Here is a 23,760-nt window from a genome sequence, read left to right as displayed (position 1 = left end):
CAACCTAAGTTAACCTAAAGCATAAAGGAATTGGTGAATATAAGTATCATGTTTACCAATCTCCTTGCTTGGTATCCTGGACACAGATCGCAGCTGTGAGACTGGCAGCAGGAGAGGACTTTGCTTTTATCACCAGAGGTATGAGCGTGAATGTGGAGGCGGCAGGTGAATGCACTAACATTTCAATTTATAGAAGTGATCAGCTGTGCAGCCACTCGGAACATTCTTCTCACAGGGGAGAGACAATAGGGTAAACTTGAAGAGGAAGTTGGGGACAAAAAATATTCTTAACCCTTGCAGCGGGACTATCCCGTGCTGCTGCTCGTCATAGTTAATTTACAGTGTGGTGTGCTCCTAGTCTACACTGTATATTACTTTACTGCAACGTGGTCTGCAGGGAGATTTAGAACATGACCCTGTCTGAGTAATGTGGCAAGTAATACTGTTCTCCTATATATGTATTTAATTTGTGTGTTGAGCTGATTGTAAAGCCCTGTAAGAACTACAGGCAAAGTGTACGTAAACCTTAACAATGAACTGTACTTATCTGCTCACTTTTTGATCTGCTAAATCTAACATAGAAGGTTTTCTATAAGTGCAAAAAATACCTATTGATCCTGCCAGAATTCTATTTGTCTAACAATCTCATCTCTGTGTGCGCAAAAAAGGGTTATAGAGATAAGGAGGTGAGGAGTGGTCTTTTAGAAATTAAGTACAAAAGGCAATGCTGCTTATTGCATTATTTCTATTAATATCCATTGTAGAAGAAATTATAACCCTATGCATCCCCCACCTCATGTCAATTTCCCCCCTTCTCCATTTCAAAAAGCTAATGAGCAGTGGAAGAGAAGAAATTGGAATGAGCATTACTACACTGGTGGTGGTTTTCTTGTTATATTATCAAGTGGAGTTGAGGCAAACTTCTCAAAGTTATTGGAACAATTGTGGAACTTTCTGGGAACATCTTGCTATTTTTACTCCATAATTGCAATCAAGAATAACAAAGGAAAGTGTTTAATATGTGAAGTACTGGAGTCTTTGTACTATGAGCTTTCACAATTTACTGTTTGTTTTTTCCTAGACTGAAGATATCAAGGAGATTGCCAGAAAGGCTCAGGCTCTTCCAAAGGTGAACTCGAAAAGGCCAAGGGTTATTGTATTTACTCAAGGACATGAAGATACCATCATGGCAACTGGTAGGTGATGTGACCTCACTTTGAGCCGTTGTTAAAGGACACTGCCATCCTCTTTATTTGGTCATGTTGTACAGAGGCTTTGACAGAACCGCTGGTGCTGCACTAACCCTTTAACATGAGCACTGTGAAATAAACAATTCTTAGTGAGGTGCATAAAGTCATAGTCCAGCTTTTAATGAAAAAAAAGTATACACAGTCCAAGAAAAATGTGTGTTTTTTTTTTTCTCTCAATGTTTTCAGCTTTTAAACCTGCATTGCAACCGCTATCAGTGGATTGTAGTTGCAATGCTCTGGCACACACTGCCTCCCAGCCCCTGTCCACTTTCGGCTACAAGATGGGAATATGGAAGGAAGTATGAATAGACTACAAGTGCCCACAATGGCAGATACTTGTCTGTCCATTCATAGATCCCGTTAAAGGATCTGTGAATAGATGACATGGCTGTGCGGTCGGATTAGAGTGATTATTGACCAGTCCACTCACCTGCACCACAGACTTTGCTCTCTACCGCTGTCAAAGAATCTTTTGCACCTGGTGTGTTGAATGGCTGATACCCTGCTCTCATGCTGTGGTTCTCCATCCCGTACATCACCACTTTGTCTGGTGGTCATGTAGGCATTGAGCAAAAGAAAGCACAATGTGCAGAGTATGTACAGGCATCCAACACCCCTGGCAGTGTCGGATGTGAAAGATTTTTCAGCAAGTGTAACCCTTCAAAACAGCGAACATTTTCTGGGCAGATAGCTGGTGGGGTAAGTATTCACTCTTACTTAGTTTTAGTTTTTAATTATCGTGAGTAACTTTAACATAGGATTTAAGTACCCCTCTTACTTGCTATTATTGCTCCTTACATTCTTTCAAAGCCTAGTTTAGATGGATTCGGCAAATGTTTTCTTTGCATTTACCGACGTCATCATCACTAACATTGGACCGATTTCTAAAAGGCTGCTACTCCATGGGACTTGTTTAAACAAATTAAGTTACTAATAACAGAATGCGTATGGAAAAATGTGTTTCTTTTCCAGCATGGGTTCTATTTATGTCTGAGTATTAAAAATAGAACCCACGTAGCTGCAGTGATCTTGAAGTGAACTCACCATGGGGAATGTTTGCTTCACCTAATTTGAGACTGCTTTTTTGCTTCTTTGGTAATTAATTGTAAGGAACCAGGATCCCTTTCAGATTGGATAATTAGGATTTTAATTGCTGTAGTAAAACGTCTGTCTGGGATTTCTTCTGCTTATAATTAAATGTACAGTTTTGTTGTAAATCATGTCAGGCTAAGGACTGCCCATACTTGGCCTAATAAAACAAATGCTGAAACCAACACAACAATTTCTTTTTGACATTCAGAACTGGTACAGGTGTAATGAGCTTCTGATGGTTGAAATTATTCTTTAATTTCTTCCAAAATGTTGGGAAATGATTATGAATGAATGAATGAATGAATGAATGAATCACACTAAAGAACACATAGGGAGGTGGGAGTAAATTCAAATAATTAAGTGGATTTACATCAAGGCAGAATTTGCTTCTAAATTAAGCTGCCAATATCACTGGATCAACTGGTTGTTTTGGCATTCAGTTTTTAGTGAAGGTAGACTTTGTTGCATTGTTTTTTTGGGTGGAATAGTCCAGGGTCGTGACGGAGGAAAAGGGATAGGATAGGATGGGTGGTGGTGTTAAAGTGAATGTAAAAAGTACGTACGTGTGTGTGTGTGTGTGTGTATATAAACAAAAAAAAACAATATTAAAAAAATTTATTTGGAGACTTTGAGAATGTAACCTAGAGACCCCATAAAATGTCTGACTATTAATACACAGTGTGATCCTTGTTAAAATGATTTGGGAAAAAAAGCTGGAATGTCACATGGCTGCTTCCCCACTGTAGGCAGTTGGAGTGGCAAATATTAATAGTCAGCATTTAAAAAAAAAAATGTAGGAGGCAAAAGAGCTGCTTTAAAGCTAATGCTAAGCTCTGCATCATGGTGGGTGGGCTTTAGAATTAATGTGCAAGTATGCACAGCATATTTACCCTTTTATGGCACACAACTTTCAAAGTGCCCTTACCCAGCCATGTGACATTTGTGCCCCTCCACATTGCTCTGTTGCTGATGCGTCCATCTTTTCCTGGTCTTCTTCGAGGTCCGGAGTTTTCGGCAATCTTAATTCACCACGGTGATCTAATTCCCATGTATGCACACAGGAGTTACTGCGTTCCAGCACACAGTACACTAAAGGATCAGCAAATATGCTGATCCTCCGCTCGGCATCCTGAAGCTCAACCCCACTCTCCATCCCAATTCCTCCTGTCACTGCTCTCTCCTCCCCATTGGGCGGTGGCAGCTGGATCGGTTCTGATCCCCGCTGCCTTGTACCCATACAGGCGGGGGAGAGCCGCAGGGATTGGAGGGGACACAGCATGCAGCCTGCTCCCAGTGGGGAGGAGAGCGCTGCATAGCAGCGGCCGCTTCCAGCCCGGGCCCGCCTGCTGATCCGATGGGGCCTGGGCGGGCCGGCTGCCTGCAGCGCCCCTAAAAAGGCAAACGCCCACACTACACCTCTGTAGACAAATGTGATTAAAATGTTCCATCAGTAAAACGGCCTCCGATACATTGCTTAGAAATGTTATTAGAATTTGGAAAGTGCAAAGGATTTTTCCAAACAAATGTATATTTTCTCCTAATTGTATCATTTTCAGGGCCCATTCATACCACGACACCCACATGCATTTTCATGCATTCAGGCTTGTGCTAGGGCACTACATCTGGCAAACTATTCAAAATTAATGGGCTACACCGCACCTTGTTGCATGTAAATTTAGTGCAGTTGCATTTTCTTTTTATTCATTTTACACCATGGGTTTTGGTTTACTGACGTGTGTTGCAGAACATGTGTATTGTGAAGTTATATTGAGGTGCCTTTTACTTTTCAACGCAGCACACCAATGCATGTATGGGGGGGGGCGCTTTAGTTTCTCCCTAACTGAAGGACCAACATTTTCTCAGCCTTTCACAAATAATTTTCCTGTGCTTGTAGAACTTTACTGAAACTTTATTGAATTTGTTTTATATTCAAATAACAAAAAATTATTTTGCAAAATCATTTTTATACATCAGATAATTAAAATTGGCCTTCTTCCCTGTACCCAGCGCACCTCAGAAAGGATACACTTTAGTATGATTTCCAAATAAATCTATCAGATTTCCTCCTTATAGTTTTGCACAATACCATAATGTTTTTAACAGTCACAAAATTCTTTCTTTGTTTGTCTAGACCTGGTTTAAATAAAGAATTGGCAAGTGAAACAAGTTTTGTGTTTTTCCATTTATAAAAAGTGGTTTCCCATCTTTCTTCTTGGGGCTCTTTTGTTTAAATAGGAAAACGGAGAATGAGAAAAAAAATTGGAGTTATTCCCAGTAGTATCCAGTCAGGCTTTGCCTTTCATTTTATTGGAAAAAATAAAACTAGAATCCTGATTGGTCGCTATAGAAAATCACTTTAATTCTCTGTTCACTTTTAAAGAATCAGCCTTTTAGTCCACGTGGAACATCTTTGTGTATGCCAATTGTTCAAAAGGTTTAAAATTGGCTTATGCATTTCAGGAAACTATAATTAGCAAAGAGGTTAATGTGCAAAATTATTTTGTGACCTTTAAATACTAATTTACTATCTTTCTGGTTCATTTTCTAGCTCCTGTATAAAAGCTGGAGAAAAAAACATCTAAGATGCTGCTCATAGCAGCTCATTAGGTATTTGAAACTTGACCATGGATATTAAAGAAAAGACAATGAGGGGAATTTATCAAAACCGGAGCAAACAAAATCTGCAGCAGCTCTGCATGGTGACCAATCAGCTTCTCTTTCATTTTCAAATCTTAACTGAACAAACTGAAGAGATAAGCTGATTGGTTGCCCTGGGCAACTGCTCCAGATTTTGTCTGCTCCAGTTTTGGTAAATTCTCCCCAATTTTTTTAGGCATTCATTAAAACATTAGTTTAAACACACTAAAATGTCACCATGCAAGTGTTATACTAGCAAAGGAACATACTTCATGTAGTCCCAGAGATATTTTCCATACCTGTAACCTCATTAAAGTGACCCTAAACTCAGGACTTGAAACTGAAAAATCCATCCAAGTACCTTTTTAAAGGAGAACTATGAGGTGAGTGAAAATGACACATCCTCATAGTTCAAGCCGACGTGTGCCAATGAAACTGTCGCACGTCGGCTCAATAGATCGGGAAGTGAGCGAACACATACCGTCACTCGCTCACTTCTCGATCATCTCCCTGCAGAGAGTGGTCACTGTCGGTCACGGCTCCCTGCAGGGATTCCCCTGCTCCGATGCTCCAGAGCTGACTGGGGTAACGGACGGGGGAGGGGGCGGTTACAGCTGGCTCTGCCTATGAATAGGCTGAGCCAGCTGTCACTCACACAGCTGGGTGGATCTCAACAATGTCGGGCTGCGGCGGTCTCAGTATACTGCGAGCTATAGCTCACGATGTATAGAGCTTTGGGTCACGGGAGGACGCTAGTATATGTGACCCTTAAAAGAACTATTGGGAAAAACACTTACCCCATAGTTCTCTTAACAAAAATGTATCATCTTTGTGTATCACTCGGTTGTAGATCCTCAAATGATCTCTGAATTGGTGCTGGGGAGTGGCTACCCCATGGTCCCTGTGTGTGCTGTAAAGTAGACACCACTCCAAGCCTGCTGCAGTGATGGAATATAATCTCATATTTAGTTTACTGGTATGTATTGAGATTATAGTCCATCACAGGAGTGAGCTTGGAGCTTTGTAAATATTTTTTTTAATTATGCTATGTGGATGAAAACATGCAACCAATATATAATGGGTGTTATTTCAATTTGGCTGCAAATGTGGAAATACATTTTATGGAATAGGCATTTCCCCCATTAGAAGAGTGACGCTGCAGTTGTGGTTTAAAATTATTTTAAATCTAACTATTTTAAGTACCTGGATTTGACTTGTTGTCTATTCCCTATAATTCTCTGCACATGAGAGTTAGGGGCAACACTAAGAGTCAACCTGGGGTGCTGCATGAACACATGATGAGGAACATGTGAACAGAGGGCTATATGAGAGTGTTGCTCCTTCTTGCCTATCCCCTCACATGAGATGGGAGCTGAGAGTGCAGAGGTGTGACCCAGCTGTATTGTGCAACTGCTGTAAGGATAAGTAGCCATCCAGAATGTGCTTTCTGGCAGGGCTGTGTAAAAATGCCCATTGTCACTCGGAAATCTTCCACGAATGGTCTTTCGAACGATAATCCAACAGTTGATGGGGCACCAATGATTTTGTTTTTTTACTGTAATCCTGCTCGAATTTTCTCAAAGGGTGAGGCTGGAAAACTTTTTTTAGAATTGAACAAAAGGCGATGGATTAGTGGCGTTTTCGTACAATAAAAAAACAAAATGGCAAAAGCACTGCACATGCGCAAACGAAAATCCGTTCTATCGATCGACAAAATTTTGCGTGTTGGTATTGCTAATGAACGATTATCGAAATCGAGATTGCTCTGCGCATGATGAGCTATTTGAGCTAGAATGGAACGAGGGTTCTTGGCAGCAATGAAAATCTATATGGCCAGCTTTATTCTCAGAACTAGATGAACAGAAATTGAAATCCTTGGTCAGGTAAGAGAGCTCCCATAGGTTTAGTTTAACTGTTCATTCAGTTGAGTGACTGAAATTCAGATGTAATTTTTAAGTCTGCTAAAACAGAACATCAGACTGAAATCTGCTGATATGAGCAACATCTTCGATCAGTGTTTCTTTGAGTTTGTATACAAGGTCTACTTTCTTGATTGCCTTTTTGCTTTTAGTTGTGTTACTCTCAGATTTCATGTCTAGTTCTGTCCTTCCCATACATTCTTGCAGGTTCTCCAATGTCATACTTATTACAAATAGTGAAGTGAATTACCAGCTGTTTCCGGCCTTATGCATTTTACAGTCATATATAATGAAACCATTTATTTTGCTAGTATGAACTAAAGATTTGTTTTTTAATATTTACCACTCCAGTCTTGTACTAGAAACTATATAAATTATTTTACTTAAAACCAAGTCTCTGGCAAAAAATAAAACACTAGTTAATTCAGTTATATATTGAGTAAGAAGTCACTATTACTTAAATACAGCTGGTATTCGTAAATTACCTTGGCTCAGTATCTGTCTCCTGTACAACAAAGCTGACCGTGGACAAGAGAGCCAGCATTATGAGCCTATCAGGTTTTTCTTCATGCACTTGTGCCTGACGGTGATGGCAACAAGAGAGAGGGGTGGCCTCAGTGTGCTGTTGCTGCTTCACTGTCCATTATCTTGCTAGTTGGCCCCGCTGGCTGCCAAAATACCTGAACAATCTGTTTGGATGCAGGCATTGTTCAGGTGTTTTGAGAGCCAGCGGGGCCAACTAGCAAGCTACTGAAGCTTGGCCCAGTGGGATATTCCCCCATGCACACAGTTTAGCGTAGATGGAGGAATCTGTTGCACTTTCTCCATCTGATCATAGAAAATCGGCAAATACTCTATAGGTGTATGGCCAGCTTGATTTGTAACTGTGTGACTTAGCTGCCAAGTGCTTTATTGGTCCAGGACTGCAGTGCACTATTTAGAGAGTATGACCAACAGTATGGTGAAGACTGCTTGGATGCATTTTGTGCTCTGGATCCTGCCTGTTCTCTTTATTTTCCATAACTTTCCACAACTCCCTCCAGTATCCTCCTTTACATTATTTATTCAACCTCAAATACTATGTTACGAGGGAAGCTAGGTAGGACTTTTAAGCAGGTAAAAATTACTTCAAAGTGTAAACAGCATATTTTTGTAAGCTGAATTCTAGGAAAAATGATTTGCCCACTACAATGAGTGTGTGAATGTTATGTACTAGAGATGCACTGATACCGGTATTTCGGTATCGAGTACCAATCTTTTTTTCTTTTTTTTTTTCGGTACTCGGCAATACTGAGTACCGGAAGTCCCTTTCAGGAAGCCAGGTGGCGTGTAATGACCGCCACCTGGCTTCCTGATTAGCCGGGCAGCGCGCAAAGACTCGCCACCCGGCTGGCCGATTAGCAGGGAAGCTGTGCCCATGCTTCTCGTCACTAGGTGACAAAGCATGGGGCCGGCTTTCTGGCCAATCAGGAAGCCGGGCGCTGTGTAATGACACGTGTCTGGCTTCCTGATTGGCCAGGAAGCCGGCTCCATGCTTTCTCCTCACAAGTGGAGGAAGTATCTGGCTAGGCATTGGAGCATTTGGGCGAGTGAGAGTACCCAAATACTCGGCATACTAGTATCGGTACCAGTGCATCCCTATTGTGTACTATTTTTGGAGGGCTGCTGCAAAGTATAAAAATCTTACTGGGCAGCATGACTTCTCATACCCATAGCGCCAAGCTTCTGGGGAGTGAGGGAATCGACTGAAGTAGCGAAGTGCTCTGGCTGTATCACCGACCTTCCTCACTTCATTGCCCATTCGCTTACTGCCTTGTATTTTCTTAAAGGAATACAAAGCATTCTGTGATTGGAGGAGGGGGCAGGGATGGGGCATCATACAGCTTTTTTAATACTTAACACACCCAGTGCAGTCCATAACCATAAATGTTTACATGAGTACGCACGCCCCAGTGTGTGCTAAACACAGAAGTGTGGATTAGATTCTTAAACTTCACGGAGGCGTATTTGCTGTAAAATTCTACCATCTCTCATGCCCTTTCAGTACAATCGTAAGAGCTGTTTAAATGCCTATCAAGAAGCTGGAGATAAGCAAATTAATATTGGCAAGAACGGACTCTTATGTAAATGAATATGATGGTACTAAAAGTATCCTCATTCTGTGAACCTATGGCATCCCTGCACTTAGTTGCTGCTTTTTACTTGTTGACCAGCTCAAATATCACCATCCTTTCACAACAACCCTAAGCAGGCCCCACATAATCAGGTCTGTGTTACAGATGCTCTTGTAAGAAATATTGTCGCTTGATTGAGTCAGGATGCTCTGGGAGGTTCTCATAACCCTGCTTTGTCTGGTCGGTTCAGACTCCATTGACATGATAATGAACAGAGCAGTGCCCATAACGAGTGGGGCTGTCCTGGCACCTCTCGGCTCCCTATCTTGCTTTGCCCTGAAATTCAGTGTGCTCTGACAGGCCAGCTGCTTAAAAAAATTCCCAAATGGTTGCCACGGTAAATAAGGAGCAGAGAGGGGGCCACTATTACATTAGTATACATCTAACATATGGGTGGTGTATTTGTATATACATTTGGCAAAATGTGTTATGGCTGGAACATGAAATCTGTATTACTTAAGGAACATGGATACCCAGTGGTTCTTACTCGAAGTGTTTAATATTGTCTGCTGCTAAAACATTCATTGTAATTGTGTTTTTGCTGCTAATCAGGCTACAGAGCTGTGTGTGTGCAAGCATTAAAGGATCTAGGCATTTGTGTATAAAGTGGATGTTCTTGCAAGCAATAAATAAGCTACATTATCACATGCAGCGTGTGTGAACTGGCAAATGAAATGGTGTTCCATGTTTTCATTAGAGAAGGGATTTTTTTTTTTCCTTCATGGAATTGTTAATGTTTGTCACTTTTTTTTTTCTTTTCTGATTGTAACACCTTATTCACAAAGCTTTTTGCACTGCATTGAAGGGCAAGAATTAGGTGTTGAGATTGCTTTAGCTAGTGTCACTTGGTTCCATCTGTTGTCCTTTTAACAAGCAGTGCAGGTAATTTGGTGCTGAGAAGAGGTATCTGATTTTTATCCCTTATTGATAATGACTAATTTTGGTAATTTACCCTGTAGAATGGGGTGGCAACTCGGTCCATTTTGGCTCAATCTTTTCCCACGACTTGATCCGATTATGTCCTCTAATCGCAGAGTCTCTTGCCTTGAACAGGGATTTCACAGCTCCGACAGTTGTGTGGGGCACACTCAAGGCATTTTTATGTGGGTTACTCATTAAAGAGATTTCCCACATTAAGACAAACACTCGGAAAACCATAACCCAGCCACCCAAGCTAAATGGTTAGTCTTCCAACATTTGCTTAAAACCACATCTTTGAAAGTTGAGCAGCAGGCTTCCTTACCCAGCTTGCTTAGTTTAGACCTGATTCACACCTAGGCAGTGTTTTTGCACATAAAACATGTGCTGCTTGCTGCACGTTTTCATGCATTTTTGCGTGTACAAGCATAAATTAAGTGTGGTTTTAGAAGCAGATTGTGACACATTGAAGTAAATGTACAAAACATGCATAAACAAGCAAAACTCTGTACAGATGAACAAATTGGCAAATATAAGTGATCTATCACATCACACCTGTTAAATGCGGCCAAGTCTCTTATACCAGCTCGATAGAGAGACTGATCTCCACCCTCAGCGGAGTGGTTTGACCAAATTTTGTCAACTAGAGGAATTGACTTATTCTACTAATTTGAGAGATCGCTTTTATAAAATATGGGCTAGTTGGCTCGCCTATACAACTGGTCCTCTTTTTTTGAATGTACTGAGTTAGCGGAGCACAGAAGAGGTAGCCTACAAGTATTATGCTGTTCCTGTTTGCCTTTAGTCTCCATTTCTTGGTGCTCAGATCTTCTTGAGTGCAGGATGGCCACTAGCGGGGCCGACTAGCAAGATTCTATAGCTTGGCCCAGTGAGAGAATCCTCCATCCACACAGTTAAGCGTAGATGGAGGAATCTGTGGCACTTTTTCCATCTGACCATAGAAAATCTGCAGATAATCTATAGGTGAATGGCCAGCTGTAGACAAACTATGCCCATCAAGACCTTTTAACATCTCTTCTCTACGTCTCTTCATCAACTTACTACCCATACGTTACATGCCTCCTATAAAACTTAGGCAGAGTTTACAGAGGTCATGAATATACTACCCACTAATAAAGTTCTTGGTAGTGATTGTCTACCTGCCTAGGTATATAAAACATATCACAAGCTACTATTCCCAACACTACTAGACATTTTACAATGCATTTGACACTGGACAGCTCCCCCTCCATGTATGGAATCACCTAAATTGTGATTTCTAAGCCAGATAAAGATGCTACCATATCATACTCTTGTAGACCATATCTTTATTCTGTACCCATACTACACAGGGGAGAGTGCAGAAACTGCACATTTACAGCCTTGGGGAAAGGGGGGGGGGGGCATAATTGAAGCCTTTTAACCCCTTCGTGACTGACGACGTACAGTGTACGTCGCCAGCATCGGGGCTGTTTAAACAGACTCCGCCGGGACTCTGTTTAAACTTGTAAAGCCGACTGTCGGCTTTACAACAGAAGCGATTCTGGTGACTTACCTGTCGCCAGATCGCTTCTTGCCTCGATGAAGGGGTCGCACCCCCGCCGTGCTTTCCGGGCTCCGTTGCCCCTCCTACGGGCCCGGGACCGGCTTCCTTGGTGTCCGCTGGGAGCTGGGGAGGAGATCGACGAACTTCCGTTCATCGATCCCCTCCCCGTTCTATGGGACCGGGAGCGATGCAGATTGCATCACTTCCGGTCCCTGGGCTGTCAGTTCTGGGCTCCTGCATCCCAGCTATAAGCTATTGAAGTGCGATCTGCACTTCAATAGCTCATTTCTAGTGTAAAGGTGACACTGGGGGTCTTTTGGACCCCCAGCATCACCTTAAAGAGTACCTGTCACCACCATCTGCTATCACATGGGGGGGAGGGGGGGCTTGTAAGCCTCCCTATGTGATGGCAGTCAAAGTACAGTAAAAAAAAAAAGTAGGGTGCGCCTACGTATGAAAATGACGAACGCGCTACACATGTTGGGTATCGCCGCGCACGCCGGAGTGAGAGCAATAATTCTAGGGCCAGTATTTTGGGGTATCTCTAAATTGATGAAGCGTCTTCTATGGACTTTTTGGGGTACTGGGGTTTTTCGCCGTTTTACGGATGCACGCAATTTGTAACCTGGGCATGTTGGGTATCGTTTTACTCGTTGTAACCTCATCTTTTATATTTCATAAAAAAAATTGGGATTTTGTTGTGTTTTGGGGCATTTAATTAAATTTGTCACTAAATTTTGGGGTTTAATAAGGAGTTGCGCTAATATTGCGCAACATAAAAATTTGCAACTACCGCCATTTTATTCTATAGGGTCTTGGCATTCAGAAAATATATAATGTTGGGGGGTTTTAAGTCATTTTCAGGCCTAAAACGTGGAATATAACATGGGTGCAAAAAATGAAAGAAAAAAAAAGGCCTCAGTCATGAAGGGGTTAAATTAAAGGAGTGAACAGGATTGTGGATCGCAGGTGATGAACCCAAGGACATGACCTCGAACTAGCAGGAGGAAAGCTCAAAACTAAAGGTGGCCATACACTTTACAACCATCGCAAGACCTTAGTCTTGCGATGTTTGTAAAGTAATTTAAAAAAACGTGCAATCTGCCCATCTTGGACAGGCAGATCGTACTTGTGATCATCGCAAGCCCGCCCCCTGAGAGGCGGGCTTCCGATGACTGCAACGGGCAGTGTGCGCGTGCGCATACCGGCCAGTGCGGCATTGATCTTACGATCATGCTAAAAACCAGCCGAAAATCGTACGATTCTCGGCTGGTTTTCTAGCATGCTCCTAAGACAAAAGACGTGCGACCGTACAGTAAAGACGGTCGCACGCCTTCCATACACTTTACGATTATCGTACAATCGCGGGATTTCCCGCGATTATCGTGCGATAATCGCACAGTGTATGGGCACCTTAACCTTAAAGTATTTTTACTAGAGTAGTTGATGCTTGCAACAGACTGCCAGCAGAGGTAGTGCGTTAACAGTTAAGAGTGATTTTAAACATGCTGAGGACAAACACAGCTCTATACTGGCTATGCAAAAAGACTAAATAAAAAAAAAACAACAAACAGGCAGACTAGATGCACCACCTGAACTTTTTCTGCCGTCACTCTGTTTCAGTATTTAAAATGAGACATAAGAGAAAATATATAATACACACACCCCTTTCAAAAAAAATCAGATGATGCTGATCTTGTAACAACTGGACCATTAATATTCACAGCACATAAGATACCACTCATCATAATTAATGTTAAGCCGGTTTACTTACTATTATTGGTTTTCACTTTTTGCATATTTGATTGTTGTGCATTGCTTCTTACATATATGAAGGATCTTTAGAAGTTGCTTACATGGTATGGCATGTTGTGTAATCTATAGCTTTCTCTTTCCAGTGGATGAAGTTGTGGCATTCCCTGTGTTAGTGATCGACCAGAGTAAAATAGTAGACACCAATGGAGCTGGAGATGCGTTTGTTGGGGGTAAGTACTGTGTTTGGCAATGGTGGTATAGTAAACATAGGGAACCGATCCACTGCTGAGGTTGCAATGCTTTACAGGCTCCAATGCAGAAAAATATTTTTTCTTTGAATAAGTGTGCTTTTTTTTTTTCCCTCCAAAAAGGTGGAATTTCCCTTTTTTAAATTGAGCATTCAATTTAGGTAATTTTTTTATTTTTTGATTCATCGGGGGTCTAGATCTGTTTAGTGGCTATCAAATCCAGTTCAGCTTTGCAGCAGCAGATTACTTCTTATAGTTTGGCTCTTCATAGCAAGATTTAGGCCTTGATTCACACAGCTAAGTGTCGGCCCGCACAGATCCGTGCGGCCGTTCACGGGAAGGACAGGTGCTGCGTGGGATTGTACGCAGCAGCCTGTTCTTCCCTATGGGAGGACGCGGCCGTATGCTGCTGTACGTTCACCCAAACTGCACATCCGTGTGGGTGTCATGCTCTGACGCAGACAGGATCCATCCTGTCTGTGTACGGGCACCCTCAAGTATGTGCAGCTCGGGTTAACGTACGGCCGTGTACCCCCCGTAGGGAAGAACAGGCTGCTGCGTACAATCCCACGCAGCACCTGTCCTTAATGGGAATGACCCGATATAGCCGTGCACGTCGCACAGATCTGTACGAGCCGACATTTAGCTGTGTGAAATGAGGCTTTATGAATTGTTCTGTAGCAGGAGCGCATAGATTCAGTTCCTGGATTTAGCGCTGGACTGTGGCTGTCCTTGGCAGACGTTGGTTCCAACTCTGTGCGCAGCTCGCTGTGGTGCAAACCTGATTTGAGGTCTGGAGCACAGCAGGCTACATGTTGGGCATCAGGCGTGTATGGCATTGTGATCTTATGCCACTGGTGTCTAAATTAAATCCTGCATCTACAATGGCATCTTACACACTTAGTTGCATACCCCATACCCACGGTTCATATATTATTCCTTTGCATTCTAGGGATTCCTGCTGCTAATCTTCCTGAATGTTTTGAATACTGTGCCTTTTGTTGCAATAATCTCTTGCCATTAACTTGCTAAACTACTTACCAACCAACACATGAGCAAATCACCTGCCAGCATGCAACCTCTCTGCTGGGAGCTAAATTACAGAGGATACAAGTGCATGAAATGTAGTATTCAGTCTCATGTGTAACTTTAAATTTCATGCATCAGCACAGTTTTAATAGTATGAAAATGTTCAGTCCTAACACTTGAATAGGAAATGCAAGCAATGAAGCTTTTAAGGACTTTTCCAGGCTCAGATTAATCATTTTATAATGTTATGCAGTGTGGTGCTTATGTAATGGTAGCTTTGCTGTATCTTTGTTTGCAAATATAATTATATGAGAATTGAACAAGCTGGTAAACAGGCTGTCATTAACTTCTTTTTATATAGAGATATGTATAATTGTGCTGCAAGAAATTAATATACATATTTTATTCTGGTCTTCTGCTAGTGTTTACATATCATTTTATGTTTTATGATAATCAAGGTGATTTGGTAGCAACACACAACCCCAAGCCTGTCAGGACACACAATTTTGAAGTAGACCTAAAGGTGCCCATACACCTTACGATTATCATACGATAATCGTATGCAATTGACATTTCGTACGACAATCGCAAGGTGTATAGGGAGTGTGCAACCGCCAGTACTGTGCAAGCGTACGACTTTTGTCTTTCCTGCATGTTCGAAAACTTCAGTCGATCGTACAATTTTGCAAGGTTGGTGGCGTCTCCATATGTCAAAAGTCGTGCGATTAACATTGCTCATGCGCAAACGAGAACACGTGCGGTCGATTACCGCAATTCATCCAGGGGTTTTCTTTAACTACCGCTGATTGAACCTTGCGATAATTGTGGCAGGATGGAGCCGCCGTACGAAAATCGTACGACGGTTTGATCATCGGGCAAAAAGTTTCGTCCGATGATCGCAAGGTGGATGGGCAGCTTTAGAGTCCCTTTCATATGGGTTGATCAGGAGGGAATCCATGCACAGATCCCCTCCTGATCAGAGTGTTGTGGATCGGATATCACCACTGCGTCCATAAAGTTTTTTTCCTCCACCTTGTGATAGAGGAAACAACTAAAACTACCGGATGGAAAAAGACATGTGTATGTTCACATAAGATTACCCCTGATCCGGCACGATCAGGTCCAGCGAAACGCATCTCTGTTCTGTTTGTTTTTCTAGACCTGTCCAGATTTGGGGGTAACCAGGTGTAAATGGACGGGTGTCAGTTTACACACGACTGCCAATAGACTAACATTGGACATCTGATCGGGTCCACTTGAAAGACGGACTTGATCGGACCGCACATTTGAAAGTGCTAGTGTTGATGGAGCGCTGACCAAGTGTCCTTCACTAGTGGTTACATTTTAATTATTTTGCTACTCCCAAATGTATTAGGGTGCTGGAGCCCAGGGTAGAGTATGCAGTAGTGTGCTTTGTGTTTTTACTAACTTAATTTAAAGGTCTTGTTTGAATGAAAGGGAATGTATAGTGTTTTATACATATTATTTATTATAGACCGAACTAAAATATGCTGTTTAACCTGGCATTTTTAAACGTCCGCTCAGCCACGCCCACTTGTGCCTGCCAGTGGGTAACTGCCTAAATTTAAAAACAGGCAGCGATGCCTGTTAACATACAAGCGATCCGCCGGCTCCATAGCTTGTATAAGATACCGGTCCGTGTGTGTCTCCCCCCTTTCCGTGGTCCGCTGGTCCTGGGCTCCGCTGTGCCTGGTACGAGCCCGGGACCAGTATAGTGGCTCTGTGAAAGGGGATCAGAGGGAGATCGGTACACGATCTCCCTCCGGTCCCCTCTCCGTGTCAGAATGCAGAACTGATGTATATTACATCACTTCCGCATTCTTGTGTCACTCTCCAGCCTCACTGTCGCTCTGATGAAGGATCACTGTGCGGACCTGAAACGTTAGCACCGTATGACAGTATGTGACATTGGGTATTGAATAAACATATCAATACTTTAAAAACCCTTCAAGTGTGTGCCGGTGAATTACTTTTATTTACTATTAGTGTTTTGCACGGCGCCATCCGCGTGGTCACCTGGGCACCACATATACCTTGTGGTTTTGAGACCGTGGCAGTGCGAATGGGATTTGGACTTTACTCTCCAGCTTCAGACGCTGGGATAATCTGATGAAGCAGATCTTTGCTTCATCTGCTACTTTGGGGGGTACTAGGTGACATTAGGGGTCCTAATGTCTCCATAAAGAGGACTTGTCACATCCTCTTTGCTATCACATAGGGGGTTTCTTAACCCCTATGTGACAGCAATAAAGTTAAGTGAAAAGAGAAATTTTTGATTTTACCAGAAAATTGGGTAATAATAATTGTTTCCTAACATAATGGGGAAAAAACTTTTTTCAAAATTTTCAGTAATTTTTCCTTGATATAGCAAAAAATTGAAATCCCAGTGGTGATTAAATACCATCAAAAGAAAGCTCTATCTGTCCCCAAAATTATTTATAAAATTCATTTCAGTACAGCGTTGCATGATGGAATAAACATCAGTCAAAAGAACCTTAGCACTGAATACTGAAAAATGGCCTGGCCAGGAAGGGGGTGTAAACACCTGGTCAGCAAGTGGTTAAATATTAGCTGCTGCCTATGGAATATTTTGGATTTTTATATGCAGCCAGGAGGTGGCACTTTAGGCTCCAGTTGCATATTTTATGTTTCTGCTTACCCACTGTTGTAAAAAAGCTGGTTTACATAACTCAGTAGCTCAGTGTGAATTTTTAGACACATAGGTGAATGAGTCATAACCGTGACTCCTCCTCTTCCTGTACAGCTCTGCGTTAGTCTAAAGTGCTCTGGGAATGTCCTCTATTAAATGTTTGTAAACAGATGTGGTATAACACTGTAAGAAAACAGATTGACATTATTTGTTTAAAAGCTTATTAATTTAAAAGGAAATAAAATGTATCCCAAACAAAGACTTTAACTCCAGCAATATGACCAAATATAAAATGCTCCTTGTCATGAGAGCAATAATTAACCCCTTGCCGTCCGCCCATTGTAAAAACACGGGCGGACGGCAGATGCTTCTCAGCGGGTGGACGTACATGTAAGTGATTTTATTTTTGTACATTTTTTTTCTGCTCGTGCTCTCTGTACTGAGAAGGAGAGATCAGCATTCTCCCACCGCTGATCTCTCCTCCTCTCTCAAGACTGAAGCGATGTGTATTACATCACTAAAGCAAAACAAACGAGAAACGCACTCAATTTGTTACCAGTTATACAGTAAGGTGCACACGAAATGGGCTTTGAACAGTAGAACAGTAGAAAGGCATCATGGCACACTCACTAGTGAGTGTGCCGTGTATTACATCACTTCCGCCTTTTGCTGCCATTTCTCTGGCTTCTATAGCCAGAGGAGAAGTTGGTGAAGCAAATCTCTTGATTCATCAGCTTCTTTGGGGGTCCCTAGTAGACATTAGGGGTCTTAGAGACCCTTGATGTCTCCATTGTATATTGGCTATCACATGGGGAGCTTTTTAGCCCCCTATGTGAGAGCAATCAAGATAAGTGTAAAAGAAAAAAGAATTAGTGTCACATTACAAAAAAAATTCAAGTCCCCTGTGTGTACGAACTTATGAATGTAAATATGCATCGGGTGCGCCTATGTGCAAAAACGATTACGCCACACATGTTGCATATCGCCGCGAACATCAGACTGCGAGCAATAATTGTAGGGCCATTAATCACTGATAACACTAAACTGATAAGAGATAAAAAGCTTTTAAAGTGTCGCCTATAACTAATTTTAGACATGGTAATTTTTTGTGATTTTGCGGGCGCACGCAATTTTAAAGCTTGGTGTCTATTTACCCGACGTAGACAAAAAGGAAGACGTCACCAGCACTCCAACGATAATAACAGCAATTAGGTGCTCATTTATTGACCGATGCTCTCTCTCATTGGCAAGCGCTTTCGGGGCCACACAGGGTCCCCTTCGTCAGGCTCAGAGATGACGGTGCAGAGATAACATATAGTAATTTTATATAGACATACCAATCAGTGAGTGAAAAACATGACACACCCATACCCATGGACCTACTAAAAAAAAAATGGCCCGCACAGGAAGGGGGTTTTAAGGTGGCCATACACTCTACAACCATCGCAAGACTTTAGGCTTGCGATGGTTGTAAAGGGATTAAAAAAACGTACGATCTGCCTATCTTGGACAGGCAGATCGCACTCTCGATCATCACAAGCCCGCCCCCCTGAGGGGCGGGCTTCCGATGACCGCAATGCTGAACGGGCAGTGTGCGCGTGCGCACACCGGCCCGTTCAGCATTTATCTTCCGAGCACCGTAATAACCAGCCGAGAATCGTACGATTCCCGGCTGGTTTTTGAACATGCTGGTTCGACAGAAGACGTGCGACCGTACAGTAGAAACGGTCGCACGTCTCCGTTCACACTGCTCGATTATCGTACGAAAAACCGATCGCATACGATTATCGTACGATAATCGTGCAGTGTATGGGCACCTTAACACCCTGATCCGCAAGTGGTTAATGTGGAACTGAAGCCAAAATGTTTTTTTTAGTTTTGAATAGAGTAAGGAAGGGTTACAACCCCTGGCTGCTTTCGTTTCTTGCCATCTTTTTCATGAGGGGAAGGAAGTGAGGAAATCCCTGGTGATCTGCAGATTAACCAAAACTAGTGATCCCATTGAAAGATTCCCCACCTTTCCAGTTCTGATTACAACCCAAAATGTGGGATTTCTTTCACTGTAATTGATGACAATCACCAGGAGAAATACTGGGGGTGAACCTGCTTAACTGAAACACAGATCGCAATTAAAACCTGACTGGTGTTTAATCTCACTCCACTCTAGCCAAAATAAAAATAGAAAAGCCTTTTGGCTTCAGTTGCACTTTAAACTTGCAGCAGAGAACTTGGAATGTGCAACTGTTCTTATTTATATTGCCCAATGTCAGGCAGACAAAGTAGTCATAGTTATCCTTAAGACCCCGTTCACATATAGCAACATACCTTTGCAGCGGCCGGGATAGCGCGACTTTCGGGGCGACGTTCCAGCGATGATCCAGCGACGGTAGCGCAACCTTCTCCGTCGGGCTCCATAGAAAAAAAGCAAAATCGCGCAAAATCAGCCGAAAAAAGGGTCCGGTAGAAGCGACTTGCGACGCGCGACATGGAGTTAAGACAGCTCCATTGAATAGCATTGGCCGGTGACTTCTCGCGATATCGCGCGGCAAAAATGCGCGATATCGCGGCGGAAATCGCGCGACAATTCGCTATATGTGAACGGGGCCTAAAGGAGAACTGAGGTGAGTGATTTCCACTCATCCTCATAGTTAGAGCCGACCTGTGACAAAGAAGCTGTCACAGGTCGGGTCTATTGATCGGGAAGTGAGCAGAAACATGCAGCCGATCCGCTCACTTCCTGATCGGCTCCCTGCAGTGAGCGATGACTGTTAGTCACCGCTCCCTGCAGGGTTTCCCCCCCTCCCCCGACGATCCTCCAGCGCTGAGTGGAGGAACAGGCGTGCAGTTGGCGGGCACAGCTGGCTCTGCCTCTAGATAGTATTGTCGGGATCCATCCTGGCTGCGGAGCTCTCGGCATATAGCAGGCAATGGCACGCAATATACTGAGCTTTGGGTCATGGGAGGAGGTTAGTATATGTCCTCCCGTAACCCTAAAGAGAACTATGGGGAGAAACACTTACCCCATAGTTATCTTTTAAGTCGTACTGAGGCAACTAAACCTGGTCTGGGCATTTGTGTTTCAAAAAAAAAGTTGCAATAGTCTTATTTTCAAAACTTTATAGTTTGAAGGTTCATGTGGTTTAAATCTGAACAACAGAACAGTAGTTGCCATAGCAAGACTGAGAACAAGCTTCACAGAATAGATTGGAGGCTGCCAATGTCATCTTGTTCATCCTGTATTTATATTACTTCACTGCCTGACTATTGTCATAGAGGACGGGGAATTCCACATTGGACCCCAGCTCCATGTGAGCTGCTTTGGTGGTAATAGCAACATTGATTCATATACACTGGTTCTTGTATTGACTCCCCTCACTTACATTTTAAGTTGTATGATCAGCAATTAGTCTTCACAGTATCAGAAGATAAACATATTTTGGAGGAAAAGGGTGGAAAATTACACAAATAACGGTCTGCGCGTTTTTGTCAACATTTTTATTAAACCTTCCATTACTTTCTTTTACAAGTGGGTGGTTTTGGGCTGATTTCATTCTTTCTTTTTAGGGTAGATGCAGTAACTTTTTTTTTTTTTAATACAAAATTCCAGGTAACCAGCTTAATATAGAACGATCATATTGAGGAGTTTAGTTAGCGCACAGATTCGATTTTTTTCTTCTGGAGCTTCACCTATAAGATTTGTGGAATGGTATATCTACTTTGTGACATTTACTCTTCCACTTTCGAAATCTATATTTGCATCTATTTTATCAGGCAAATGGAGGCTTGCGCGGGAACTGTTAAGATTTTTTTTCTAGGCAATTTGATTCCACAGACATGACTATTACTGTTTGGTAGAATTCCCATTTACGTGACCTGTTGTGCTTGGCTTATAGAATGGAAGCAGATACATAAACTTAGGTTCTTAACTTTTTCTTATTTTTCTTTTGCAGGTTTTCTTTCTCAGTTGGTGTCTGACAAGCCTTTGGAAGAGTGTATCCGAGCTGGTCATTATTCTGCTAACGTGGTTATTCGACGAGCTGGCTGCACTTTACCAGAGAAACCGGACTTCAAATAATGAAAGGGATGAAGCCTGTGAGAAGATCTGCAGGTCCCTACTTCCTTCTTTCTCCTTCCCTCTACACAGGCATATTAAAGAAACTGTACTCTGTACTCCTGTCAGCTTCTGAAATATAGTATATACCCTCCCCACATGTCTCTCTACCTCTTTTCCAAAAAATGTGTCCAGTATTTGGGGAGGGCAATGTTTAAATAGGTGTACTCAAGGTAACCTAACTTGTGTTAGTTGGGTTATCAGTCGGTGAATTGTAATTATCTGATCATCCACACTGTTAGGACAATTTTTGCTGCTCAAGTCTTAAATTTATAGGAAATATCAGGTACAACCTCTGGATTTCATAGTATTTTTGGTGATATTTAACTCCTACAATATTTATCCCCTAGTGGAAGAGAGAATCTTTAGCAGAAAATCAATTCTTCTGCAAATATTGGTGGAAATAGGTCTTCACAGTATGTTCATAATCTGTAAGTTGCGAATAAGCTATTTGAGTATCGGTTCTGACCCAGATTCTTTAGACCTCTTTTAAGGGATCAGCAGGGCTTACAGTTGTCTTTTAGAATGGAAATGTGTGGAGATGGCATCCTCTCCCCACAATTTTCCCAGTTTGTCTTTAGAAGAAATGTCTTTTATTCTTTTGCTGGGCAACCGTTAAGATAGTTTGCAGCAGAGCCAGTAATTACATTCTCCAGACCGCAATAACTTGCCTTCTGTCAGTGCCCTTATTGGCTGTTGTGTAAGCTATGTTTTGTTGTTGCTTTATTTAATAATGGTGCAGATTTTTCTAAATCAGGTACAGAATTCACATGCAAAACTGTCAGGAAATGCCAAATTGTGTATTTAAACCAAACCTGGCCGCCAATGTAGGAGGTGGGCATCAAAGTACATTTGTTGCTGTTTTTTCCTCTTGAAGTGATTTTTGGTAAGAATGCACAGTTGAGTAACAATATTGAGGAAAGCTGTTTCCCCCTCCCATTTTACTAGTTTGTGACATTAGCACAGTCTGTTTGTTGTACATGCATACAATGTATAATTTGATACTGAAAAATAAAACAAAATTACTTCTACGCTTTTGAGTCTCTTCTTTTGTTAATATACGGTATGATGATTGATCTCAGATGACAGGAGTTTAAAAAAACTCTTCAAATGCATAAATAGTATGATCTACTTTGAAGATAAGGCACACAGCTGTATTGTCTCTTTCTTAATTTAATGAGCCAAATATGAACTTGAGGAGTCTCTCCAGCCAACCATTAAAAAGTTTCTTCTAATTCTGGATAAACATTCTATGTTACTTGGGTTATGATGTCTTTTGACAACTTGAATTGTATGAAGACAACATTAGATTGACTTTGATTTCTTTTTTTCTTGCTGTACCCCATTTGCAGAGATCAGAGGGATTTTCACAAAATGGCAAGTTACATTCGATCTGGTCTTTCTGATGTAGAGTGGATTGGTGGGTGGTCAGACATACTGGTACGAGCAGACTATCTGTAGACAAGACAGGCTACAGAGCAGGACACGGACCTATGAATTTGTCTTTGGAGTGTTTATGGGTGAAGGAAGACCAAGTAGAAGAGTGAGACACTTATGGTGTGCTGGTCTTTTAATATGAGGCCATTCTATAGACGTGAAATGGCCAACTGACCCAGTAACTCATCTAGTTTTGTATGTGTAGCTTAAGAGAAAGAGGGCCATGGGTAGGAAACGTATGAATCGAACATTTAAGTCCTACACCTTGAGGCTCTGCACAGTGGTGTGCTTCATAAATGTGCATTGAGTTTTGCTGGCGTTGGGACTCCAAAGCTGGTGGGATGCTAATAAAATAAATGGAAGTGCATAAAATAAAGTAGGGAGGAGAAGCCCGGCCACACGACCTGTCGGGCGCATGACCATACAGAAAATGTCCTGTGGTCATAGATCCTCCATTTCTCTGTGTATACCATCTTCTCCCGGCAGCTGATTAGGTAATTTAAAGCTGAGGTTTAATCTGCTTATATTATACCTTTCCTGCCTCATCAACATGTTAATGACTATTTGTATGGTTTGGCAGTTAGATTTCAGTTTTGTATTATAAAATGTTTTTTTTCTATCAACAAAACCTTGTCTGAATGGGTGGCCCCTGAAAAGTCCCAGTTTCCCAACGTTCTACCTAACAACATTTTTTCTCCCTTATGGTCACGTGGTGCGCTGTAGGACTAAACTTGTTTACTTTGCGGGGAAGTAAAACCCACATCTTTGATAACAAGTTTACACCTTTAGCATTGACCAGTCAATATCACATAATCGCTGCTGAGTACCAGATGAAAGTGCTGACACATGAATCAAAGCTTTATTATATCTTCGGTCATCTAACCTAACCAATATCAAACCAGGGAACCTCTGACCTAGAATTGTTAGATGTGAATACCTAGACATCATCTCTGCACAGTTTCTGCTTTCATTT

At 42.1% G+C, this 23,760-nt stretch overlaps 1 protein-coding gene across 2 annotated transcripts in view; it reads left to right on the top strand.

Annotated features, from left to right (window-relative positions):
- Positions 1 to 21,476, top strand: part of ADK (adenosine kinase) — a 160,298-nt gene extending 138,822 nt beyond the window's left edge. Inside the window, exons 9-11 of one of the 2 annotated variants that reach the window (XM_018569297.1) lie at positions 1,082 to 1,196; positions 13,435 to 13,521; positions 21,190 to 21,476. In XM_018569297.1, the coding sequence (XP_018424799.1) occupies positions 1,082 to 1,196; positions 13,435 to 13,521; positions 21,190 to 21,314 (327 nt within the window). In that variant the 3' untranslated portion in view covers positions 21,315 to 21,476. The remainder of the gene's footprint in view (positions 1 to 1,081; positions 1,197 to 13,434; positions 13,522 to 21,189) is intronic. The other variant, XM_018569298.1, reaches the window with a different exon arrangement.
- Positions 21,477 to 23,760: the final 2,284 nt, after the last annotated feature.

This window comes from Nanorana parkeri, unplaced genomic scaffold (assembly GCF_000935625.1).
Source record: "Nanorana parkeri isolate BGI_ZX_2015 unplaced genomic scaffold, ASM93562v1 scaffold1318, whole genome shotgun sequence".
Lineage (NCBI taxonomy): Eukaryota > Metazoa > Chordata > Amphibia > Anura > Dicroglossidae > Nanorana > Nanorana parkeri.
This window is presented reverse-complemented; position numbering and strand designations above follow the sequence as displayed.